The sequence below is a fragment of the Metopolophium dirhodum genome, chromosome 7 (genome assembly GCF_019925205.1).
Source record: "Metopolophium dirhodum isolate CAU chromosome 7, ASM1992520v1, whole genome shotgun sequence".
Classification (NCBI taxonomy): domain Eukaryota; kingdom Metazoa; phylum Arthropoda; class Insecta; order Hemiptera; family Aphididae; genus Metopolophium; species Metopolophium dirhodum.
In genome coordinates, this window is record NC_083566.1 from 5,777,541 (window position 1) to 5,790,317 (window position 12,777).

At 27.9% G+C, this 12,777-nt stretch overlaps 1 protein-coding gene across 2 annotated transcripts in view; it reads right to left on the reverse strand.

Moving 5' to 3' along the window:
* LOC132948909 (limbic system-associated membrane protein-like) overlaps positions 1-12,777 on the reverse strand; it is a 248,434-nt gene that overhangs the window by 204,622 nt on the left and 31,035 nt on the right. The window contains exon 2 of one of the 2 annotated variants that reach the window (XM_061019599.1): positions 6,701-6,745. The exons of the other annotated variant lie outside the window; for it this stretch is intronic. Within the exon in view, the coding sequence (XP_060875582.1) occupies positions 6,701-6,706 (6 nt within the window). The 5' untranslated portion in view covers positions 6,707-6,745. The remainder of the gene's footprint in view (positions 1-6,700; positions 6,746-12,777) is intronic. 2 annotated transcript variants of the gene reach the window in all.

Genomic DNA, 12,777 nt, shown 5'->3' on the forward strand with positions numbered 1-12,777 from the left:
TATTATGTATTTATATGGCTATAGAGATTTTAGAAAATAAATAAACAACAGAATAATTTGCATTCCAAATATCTGCAATAAGCGCAATCCAGAATCGTTTTTCTGAATCTATACGTAATATATTATTCTTATATTTTAATTGCAGCTGTAGGTATTTGTCGCTTAACGTTTTGTTTTTATTATTGTCAAATAAATCTGCAGTTCTTAACGTACTACGGAATTCGAAACCACTTCAAATTGCCAAGTTTATAATTTAAAGTATGTAATTGAGGAAAATTATGTAATTTGGTAACCAATTGTTAGCACGAATACAAACTAACAAGTACTTAAAAATATTTTTAAAAAAACTTATTTTGAAAAATTATTTGTCTTTAATTGAAAATCATGAGGGATTTCTAGGCATGGTACCTAAGTGAGAAAAAAAATTCTCAATGAAAATACCACAATCTCTGTTATTATACAGGGTGAAATAAAAAAATTGTTTAATTGTTTAATCATAAATATCACAAAATATATAGGTTTTAAAATGGGTCGACTAAAACTAACAAACAATAAATACGAACTTATTTAGACATTTATAGGATATTATTCTCATATGTTTATTATTTTATTTTAATAAAATAGTTTTTCACGGAATAACGTGTTGAATTACAAATAAACTATTTTCATTTCACGTGTTGGGCTATTATGGATAGGTACCGAATAAAAATAAATCGTCTGATTTTTTCATTGTTGTATAAAAATAGTTAAACTTATAAGCAATTGAAAATGATTATAAAACACAATTTTACCTTCAGACTTTAGTACTGCATGTCCAAGGATACTAATAAATACCCTACTATGTACTAAATGATTGGGTAGAAACCACGGGTCTGTAATTAAATTGGCAATCGTCGTAACATTGCTTAACAAAACGCTAAACTTGCATTTAATCTCTCTGTCTATCTCACACATTACAGGCGAAACACAATTTTGTGGCTTCATAAATAATCCTCTTTAGAAGAGAAAATTATAGTAGCTCGGAGCCTCGGAGGTACCTACCGAATGAAAAATGACCATATTATAAAGAAAAAAATGCCAAAGATTTTTATGTAAAACCAAAATAAACAAATTTTCCCGAAATCTAAAACATTGTACAACTAAAGCAATAAATTATAGTCGCTAATACGGGGTAATTATTTTAACTATATACACTCATTAACTAAAAAATTATCAATATGTATTTTAGATTCTGTGCGGAGCGATGAATGTATTGATTTTACAATGATGTGTGTTTTTTTTTGATTTTTTTTTGTGTCTGTCATCAACTTTAAGGACAGTAAAAATGCTTAGATTTTCTTTAACAGTATCTAGAATTTGTACGGAAAATCTGTTTTCAAAAAAATCAATTTTTATCTTTGGTCCAACTCTTAAACATATGAACGTAGGTACATGAAATGTTGACAAAATGATTATATTAGCATTTTCTATACACCATAACATTTTCCAAATATTTTGAATTATTTTGAGCTGTTAACGGACATTTTCAGTTTTCAATTTTTTTAGTTTTTTTTTTTATAAATATCAATAAAATTTTATTCGTTGGGTAAAAGAGGGTGAAAATGTAATATGAGGCTCCTGATATATTGTTACAATAGCAGTTGAAAAATATTAAAAATACATCTGCACAATTTTATTGGTCATTTTTATAAGTATTTAAAGTTCAAATTATGACATTTAAAATTTAATAATTATTTTGTATAGTTAAAAATGTACAAAATGTTCAACTTTTATAGCTAAGGATTGAAAATTTAAAACAAGATTCCACGTTAATAGGTTATATATAAATTACTTTATTCATCTTAATATTATTAATTATACTTGGTAATATCATAGACTGAAGGCTGACTGACCGTTTTCGCTCAGAATCGTTTTTCTTATACAATGATATTATATCAATGAATTCAAATTAAACACCATCCATTACATTGACCCACTTGTAACCTACTGTACAGCAGAACAACATCCACTTATCCACCTTTTTTGTTTATTTGAATTATGTATTCACTGTATAATCTTTTTGAATTTTCAAATCATACTTTTGTTAAGTTTTAGCTTTTTTGAATGACAGCATACATTTTTAATTTCATAATTAAAATAAGATTATGATTAGAGGTTCTCAAAGTGAGATTCAATTTCTCAAAGTGTAAAAAAATACGACAGAAATTTGGAAGATATCTCGATATAAATCTTTTAAGCTGAGCACTTATTCTTACATTTTTTTCTGAGACGCGTTGTTTATCTAATTATCAGTATATTTTTGAAAGCTTAGTTAAGCTACTGTGAAAATAAATAAAAATAATCTAGATCAAACACTACACAAGATTTTTAAAAGATATAGATCGCAACTTGAAATAATTTGATCTTTATTACTACACACAAACGGAAGGTATACCAATAAAAAAGATCTGTGTAGAACCTAACCACTATTCAGGGTAAAAAAATAAAAAGCTAATGTAAATTCATTAAATAGTTGAAAAAGTTTCAAGTGCCCACGAATAATAGTTTTAAATTGCAACAAAATAACTAATATAGTTTTTCCTCGTACATCTAATTTCGTCTAATAAACTGAGTTCATAATTTTTATATTTTTTACTAGCTGACCTGGCAAACGTTGTTTTTCCATATACTTCTAGTGTCAACCGTGAGAAGATTTATCGGCAGCTTCAAAGTGAAATATGCAGTTCTACCGCCTTCCAACAATGTGGCAATTTGAGATCTTGACCGAATTGTCGCCAGAATCAACGAAATGACGGACGTTTTGCCTATACCAACGGGAGCATCGAGAAAGTAAATGTGACTAACGTGCGACGAATACCGCACACGCATACGCCTGCAGCGGCCAACGACATTCAGTAATGGGGCAACCAACAAAACCAAGGACACCAAACAGACGCAGAACCCAAACCGATAGGACGGGGAAGAGACTAACACCCTACCTGTGTAAATACTGAGGAGGGGACCAATGGAATAGCGATTGCCTTAATAACCCACTAATTTCGGGAAACGACGAATGAGACGGCGGAACCTAGTCCAACACGCCCGCCTCACCCACACCACGCACACCATCGCCACCACTGTTTGGCAACATAAGCGGGGATATTATCAACAAACGCTCACCAACATTATCGGTACAGCATGCCAACCAACGAGCGTCTTCGAAAATATTACCTAATACACAAAAAAAATCACACAATAGTAGGTCAACTTACACCTGCAGCACACACACCGACCACTATCTTTAAATCACAATCTGTACCTATGGCCCAGACACATGGCACAGCGACAGCCATATGTGGCCTAATGTGGTTCGCCCCCCCCCCCCCCCCCCAGAACACCGACTCAACGGTTAAAAACCAGATGTCCAACCATCACGAGCTACACCTCGAGTGGCGTTAGACAATTATGTCATGACAAAATTCCAACACCGGCTGTTGAACTCGAATTTAGATCAGGTTTCGTAACAGCGCTATTAGACTCACAGGCCCAAAAATCATATTTAAGCCCAGACATAGCCCAAAAATTTGGGAAATCAACACACGGACTACCCATACCTGTTAAAATGGAAGGCAGACAAAAAAAAAGCAGGAAAGCGTGGCTACGTGATTATTATCAATTAATTCAATTTTAACACATACATTTTAGTGACTTACTCCAAACTGACAAGGTACACTTAACACCAAATGTACATCATGGTAGTTGAAATTTAAAATTCCAAGTAGATTTGAAAAGCGTCAAGAAAAACAAAAAAAAGTGAAAAATAGGGAATTTTTACGCAAAACCAATTTTTGATAAAATCGTATTTACTTTTTGGTGTAAATCAAAATTTAAATAATAACTGCAGATACTTGAAATTTTCAATACATTTTTATTTAATAATCTTGAGCTATTTATACCTATGAGACGTTTTTCGAATTTTGTAAATTATTTTAATGTTAATAACCATAAACACTTTTTCACTTGATAAAAATCTTGAAAATGTAATGCGATATTCCTCATAAGTTATTTAATAGCAGTATTAAAGCAGTACTAATAGCAGACATTAAAGATACGTAGGCATGGTTTTTTTTATATGTATTTAAAGTCCAAATTTTGACAATATTCATCAAAATCCCGAAAATTTGCAAAATATTTATCATTATTAAATGATTTATCATTGAATTCAAATTTAACACATCCATTGCAGCAACCCACTTATAACGAGTTCACCTATTGGCACCTATTGTACAGCAAAGTGAATCAGTGACTTTCCAACCGCAAGAGATTGAGGGGTTTAACCCCCCTCCCACTCATAATATGTTTGACGAATATAACTACTTCTTACTTGATATAAAAATAATTGTTGTTGTTTTATTAATCAATTTTAGATGTTTAATAATATATGGATTGGTTTGTGCGTGTAGTTTTGAGTTGGAATATTAGGAATAGGAACTATATACCTACATAATATTGTTATCGATAGTTATTAAGAAATTTACGATAGTTGTTATTAAGGTATAAAAAAACATGAATATGCTTTTTTTTTTTTTTTCCGTTTGAACCGACAGCAGAGGAGGATCTGTGTGAACACTACTACTCCTCTGCTGCCACATGAATATGCTTATGTGGTTTGGTTATAAAATATGTCCTTACATAGAAATATTATGTTGGTGATTTTTATTGAGCTCCGTTGGATAGAGGTCAACGATGATATGTTTAGTTCTCTAAGTGGGTTTTTCAATAATATCAGTTTTAATAACATGTTTGGAATTTTGTTGTTTGAGAAAATGGTCCATTATTTTTACAATTGGGGTTTTTATGAACATCGTTATATTGTGTTTACAGTTATTTTTATGGCTTACACCGAAATTCGATAATTTTTGACATTTTTTTTTATTGATTATTCTCTTTGTTATGCACGATGGACAATTAATGCTGCACTTGAATTGCTTTATTTATAAGACGAGGTTAACATAGCATATACGTTGTTTCTAATTTATTTTATTTATTTGTTTGTTTAATATTTTTCCCCTCACTATCGCATCGTAAATTTCAATAAATATTATATATGTTAAGGTGAATGACGACATTTGGTGAATGTTGACATTCACCGGTGAATGTTGACATTCACTGCTGTTTTTGGTGAATGTCAACATTTTGAATGGATATTAAAAATTTGCCAACAGTCACCGGTGAATGTTAACATTCGCAACGATTATCGGTGAGTGTTGACATTCACAATTGAGTTTTGGTGAATGTTAGACATTTTTAGTTAAAATTGGAGTATAGACGTTATCGTGTCATACGTTAAGATAGTAAATGTTTATAGATATGATATTGTTCACACAATATTTAATCGAACGGTGTTTAATGATCTATATAATATTATCCTAGACATTTAGGCATTTAACGTTACGGTATGTGTCTGTCTGCCTGTATCCACTACCTATCTCTCTCTCTCTCAAACACACCAAGCTTATAGTTTAAGGGGAAAGTCTAACCTAACTTATGGTTAATTAATTTGTAAAAATTATTTTATCACTAGGTATTCATCTTTTTTTACAACATGTTAACATTCACCAAAAACAGATGGCGCATGTCAACATTCACCAGTGAATGTCTACATCTAAGAAAAAATTGACATTCACCAGAAATTTCGGTGAATGTCAACATTCACCAAATGTCGTCATTCACCTTAACATATATACCAATAGCAGTTACATATCGTATGTATTTAAAGTACTAACATATTTTCCTTTGAAATTCTGATTTCAATTTCTTGTTCATATTTTCATTCTTAAATATTAGCTTAGTCTTTTTATTATAATATTGTATAACATTTATGGATCAACAAATTGACACACTAATTATATTAATACCTAAATAATTTGAACAAATATACCAACTTTATTCGATGATCATTCTTAAGATGATTAAAAAATTACTTTTTAAAATTTATATTTATATACATTTTTAATTTATTCTGTTAATAGTATTAACCACATAGACTACCTACCTTTGCCTTTCAATTCATAACCAATTTCAAGCACAGCGTTAAAAGCACAGCGTTTGCAGAACTCCAATAGTGTATAACTCTAATCATTGTGTTGGCGCATCAAATTAAATATCACAAAGCTCTTAAGTATAATATAATATTGCCGATGATATTCTCTGACGGAGATAATAATGAACCACCAAAAGACAAATTATTTATTGACTGCAGTTTTTTATAATTTGACACACACCGTTATGCCGATATATCCAGTCTTTGCAGGTTACCTAACTTCCTAATAACAATATTAAACATATTTAGAGTCTTACGCGCAGTATTTATTCCAAAAATTAGCATCGCAGAATGTATTTTAAATACCTACCTAATTTTAAGACCTAAGCTTTTATTTAATCATTTTACACGCAATCATCCAGGTATTTTATTTATTATGTTAATATACAGCATATACTTAGTAAAAAATAGGCAATAAAAAAATCATAAAATATAGGTACATACATTTCTATCTTGGTTTTTTTTTAAACTAAAAACCATCAAATTATTTATATATATTAAGTAACCGAGGTTTGAATTCTATAATAGTGTAATATACCCAATAATTCTTAATCTTAGTGGAGATATATTTAACGTGTTAAAAATATTATTTTATTTTGATTGTTTTAACATCCTTACCTCCATTAGTTTGTCTTCACTAAAAGTTCATCCAGACTTTGACACCTAAAATAAGTTTAAAGTATGAATTAATTAACTTCTTGTATAATTCAACTACCAATTTATATATTTTAATATGTATACGTCTATACTAATCGCATAGGTAAATTTCTACTGTGTGATACTTTTGAGAGTTTATTATCTTTAATAAATTGTTGATGTGTGACAATCATTATTTTGATAATTCAAATCTAACATGGTCGTATTAGCATTGTTATATTGCATTTAATATAGCATAATTTGCATCTACATTAATATGATTACAATACGTTGCAGTTTATTCCTAAACAGCTCTGAATTCTAATAATTAAATTAATTTTTAAAGTTGGTACATAATATTATTACTTATCCAAAAATTATTTCCTTCATCATAGGTACCTACCTATATAATATGAATACCTCGATGTAAATTCAATAAAACATTATGTTAATTTTATTTATGTTCAATATTCTAGTGGTAAAATTTATAAGACAGGTTATAATGTAATCAGAACATATAGTAATGCACTTGTCAAAATTAAATTGTTTATAGACTATAAAGAACACTACAGAGGTTCTTGAGCGCTTTATTTAAAATAAAAATTATTGTTTTATATACCTAATAAATTATGTTTCAAATAATTATTAAGCCTATTATATTATGCAGTATTTATTTTGCTTTGTTTGTGATTTATTTTATCACTATAGGTACTATTTTAAATATTATTATTTTATAAAAATAGTTAACAAAAGTAGGTAACAAAAGTATAGGTAATACATAACAATTATCTAAAATAAATTGAAAATTATAGGTATATTATTCGGTACGCAATTTAAATGCACTTATGATCTAATAATAATTTTCTATTTTTAATTTTTTTTTATTTAATGTTTGGCTCATCCAGAAACATATTATTTATTAGGCACTTGTTTGTAGACGTCTCAATTTCATATAGTGAAATTATTATAATACATTTTATATGAGATTCATTGTCTTTGATTATTTTAACAAATCATTGTGGTTTTTTTATTATTTAAATAATAAATATGATAAATAAATATGATTATAAATTTATCACGTATAAGCTACAATGTAAGGCAGCTGTAATATATTATATGTGTTATAATTTCATAAATTAAAATCTCTTATACCGAAAAATATCTTGCTTAGAAAAGAGTACCTAACTAAATTATTATTTTGAATCCACCAATAAATAAGTTGTTGATGAATACAATATTTAAATATTATCACACATAATACATCATTCAACTGCAATAGTTTCTATCAAACAATTTATTGGTAATTATGATCTCAAGTATACATTTTTAGATTCATCACTTTTGAATCCAAACCTAAATTAATGGACAATGCATTTTTAAATTGCAATTTTGCATTATGATTAGGTATCGAAATTGTGGATTGATAAAGAAAATCGCTTAATTCAAACGAGACGCACATGGACTTTATACCTACTCCTATTTCTGTGGTAATCTTTGACTTTAACTCTGGATATTGCATACAATATTAAAATGTAGCGGAGACACATGTCATTTTATTTCACTAATACTTTAGAAGTTTATGAACTTACGTAAGTACTGGATCTATTCCCCAGTGTTTCACAAACGTCACTATTATTATAAAGTTAGGTAATGAATAAGTTATAAGTAACATTCAATGGTTAATTTTTTAACGGAAGAATTCATCATTAGAGTTATACAATTAGCATAGGCATGTGATTTGATTTCTGGAATTTGAGTACTTTTCAGGTATCAGGATGACATCGAATCAGAATTGATCTTTAATGAGTAAATACTAATAGCAATTTCCTCTGGAAGATGCTATCCAGAGTGCTTATATTCTCAATATATTAAGGTGAAATTGTACTAGAATGGGTCCCTATAGGATATAACGAATACATGGTACAGATGAAAGCCTTTGTAGTTAAATATTAAAGTATTTAAGCATTTAACGATATATTATTAAGTACAATTAGGTGAGTACAATGATCTATTATTAATAATATCCACTAATGAAATTAAATTATTTTTACGATTAAGTTATTCTCTTTATAATACTTTTGTCGTTTACATTTTCAAATCGAAAAAGCACGGAGGTATCTTTGGAACGTCCCGTATTCAAACATTGAGGACATGTTTGATTAAAATAATATAGTATAGGTAATATGATGTTAAAATATAACACAAATCAACAATTTGACTCTTAGTATTAAAAAAATACCCAAAAATAAGCATTCATAAACAGTGTTCGATATGCCAGATTTTTATTGTGACACGTACAAGTGTGACACGCCACTGTTGTTTCGTATATTTCACATTATTATGTATAATATAATAAAATATAATTAGAATATTACGATTCAGTAAGTCATAATATAGAACAAAACTAATATTTGAACGTAGTTATCTCCGCGAACATTGACCTAAACTCAACTAAGTTATTTCCGTGAGCACACAGCATCACTTCATGGACATTAGCAGTTACCAAAAAACGTAAGTGCGCATAAAACATACAGAATACTAAATTGTAGTATAATAAAGATATATTATGTACAAAATCCCCTAAATATGGGAGGGACCAGTGTAGACATCCACTCACAGTAACGAATTATATTTTGTGTCTATCTCTGCACAGGCAACCCACCGGTATCCCATGACCCACGGTATCCATAAAACAAATATAAACACTACGACTACACTCACGTTGACCTAGTATTTATGTATGTTATTATAGTTCGTCGACCTTCCAGATTAATCTAGTTAATTTTTCTACATTCCATTCTTATACTTATGTACAATTTACACCCTAAGGCCTAAATGTCTAGCTCTTTAGGTATGTTTGTTTATTTATTATACTACGACTGTTATTAAAATATTATACAAAGATAAAATAATAATTGTAATTAAATCATTTCCAAAAAAGCGTTACCAATGAGACCAACTATTCATATTTTGTATAATATTATAATTATTACCTCATTATATTGTATGTATTGTATCTGTTATAGGTACCTACATATTATTTACATACATTTGAATATTACCTATTGTACAAAATTAAACATACATTTTACTTTATATTTTTACTATAAATATAAATTATTTACTTATAATTCACATGTAAATTCAATCAATCTGTGTAACTAGTTTAGTTTAAGCTTTAAGTTAACCTTTAACATCAAATCATAAAAAGTATCTATTTGATCTATAATAAAACTATTTGAAATCATTAATTTGTTCGTGTAATACGTATTTAATTATATATGTATCAAAAATTGTATACTCTCCTATCGGTATTCTACACTGCATAATGGGAAATTATTAATTTCATTTTTTATATGTATATAATATAATATATAATACGGGTTTCTCTTTATAAAACTGTTGAACTGACCTTAAACATGAACATAAATTGTCATAAACATTGATGTCTTTATACGGGAAGCACAACTCCCTTTTAAGGATAATTATATTTGTTGAAACGGTGGTTTAGGTGTGTAAATAACAACATTTTGATAAAAAGCTTCCATGCTTTTCTGTGAGATGTGCCATATTATCTTTCATACCATCAAACTATTCATTTGAAGTTGAAATTAAATTGTTATATTTTCCATAGTACATTTATCAGGTTCTCCATTGTGAAAATGTGTTCGTATGAAAACATCGGTTTGACCAAGTTTAATTTGTTAAGTATAATAAATCATATTTGTTTTAAATATTATAATATTAATATAATATGATGTAAGATTGTAATTTATATCTGATACACGTTATATGTGTAATGACATTATATATATATTATAGAGACATTTATAAATTAAAATACAATTTAATTGTGTACATTTGGTATAATATCATATATTAAAATAGGTTAGTAATGCAACATTATTATTTGGGAAAACTTAAATAATATAGAATATTTATGTCAGTACATATCATACAAACAAAGTTTAATGTGATAATAATATATGACTGAAAAAATATAACATAAATAATTGACATTAAATTAAATAAACCTACGATTGGTTTAAAAACTATTTGCCTATCATTATACTGTACCGGAAAAAAGTTCAAATAACACAATAACACAGTTAAAACGTGTGTAAATAAACTTCAGAAAGTAAATACGATTGTTGTTTGTTTATTTGTTGGAATGTGTGGATAATAAATTAAAGTTATACTGCAATAAATAAAACGATGAGTATGCAACACCAGCACACGATAACAAGACCCTCGACGACAATGATTGTAATAATCACCATCTATACAATGTTATTATCATTGATCAAAATCTCTGGCTACATTCCACTATCATATCAAACTGTATTATACCCACGTGGTAGTTTAAAAATAATGTCTAGCGATTTTATTATACACCATCAAAGATGAGCTGATACATTTAACAATAACAATACATTATCGAAATAATGAGTATTGCTGTCAGAAATTATAAAAAAAATTGATCTTATTATAATACATAGATACGTAGAATGAGATAATATAATGTATTGTCTACCGACGAACTTATAATGTATTATTTTATTCAAAATCTTTATTCCACATTGCCAATTCTACTATTATACAGTGCTTCGCGAATTTACATTTTATGTTGTGTACATGATGTAGCAATAGTAGAATGAAAAATATAAATATAAATAACTTTACTTAACATTATGTCTAAAATTTAAAAAATAACTAATTTCTACACGGATTGATGGTACAAAAAGAAAAATATGAAATTAATTTTTATAGAATTCCTAAACTAATAAATTGCGCAATGTTGCATTTAATTTGGAAACATGAAAAACTAACCATTTTCTAAATAAATATATTATAATGATTATCTATACGGCTACACAGTACATAGTATTATACATATAATATAATACTCCGTAGTATTCACCCAAATACCAGATTAATTATAAATAATTAATTAGATTTTAACATGATTACAATGCTATTTATTTATTTATTTGTATAAAAATTATTTAAATATTTAAATAAAAAATGTTTTCCAAAGTAAAACAATTAAAAATAAACGAAGAGACGACGACACAAAGTTGTACTAAATCTCCTCGGAATAAATCATATACACCTCACACAGGCTCATCTTATGAAAAAAAAGCTACCAAGAACAGCATTCAGCTATCCAACTTCAGTCAAACACATCATCAAAGAATGTAGAGGCACACTAGAGACCCGACGAAAGTTCAGCACGCCCGAGCAACATCACGGCGCACTGGGCACCGACGAAGACTCCATTAAAAAAATGTTTATATTTATGAAAGATATTAAATTGTACAATTTAGTTTAAGTAATTTAAGCATGTAATAAAAGCCAATGGTTCTGTTATCAAAGCTTCAAATGCAATAAAAATAATTAAATAAAAATAACGAATATTGTCAAATATAATTGGTATATTTTGTACAAACCCACATAATTATTTTAATAAACTTATAAAATTAGCCGTTACTAGCCATTATAAGATAATCACTTAAAAATCAAATTCTACTGTATAAATCTAAACAAATATAATATTTAACGTTAGTATAAGTAATAATAACATTTTTGTCTTATTTAATTATTTTATGGCCTTTAAGTGCCATAACATTTTCACTGGTGACTGGTTATTTGATTTTTGTGAAAAATATAAAAATATTGTCTTTTTTTTTATAATACATCATACTATTTCCTAACACTCACGTGGCACATTTATAAATATTAATTACTTAAAAACCATATTATTTGTTTTGCCGTCCAATGGTTCTCCGCTAAAAGGTTGTCAACTTAAACTTAATTAACATAAAATATTTGAAAATCTAACACAATAAATATAATTTATAAGCCAAAGTGAAATTTCTAATTTATTAATGGCTTTAGTTGTACATTAACACATTTTATTTGTAAGTACAAAAGAATCAAAAATCATCGCGTTTTTTGTATTTTATTTTATATTAAAAATGTTTTACTATTGATCATCTTACGTTATATTATAGAATACAAATTAAGAAGTTATTTTTATACTTATTATTATTTCATTA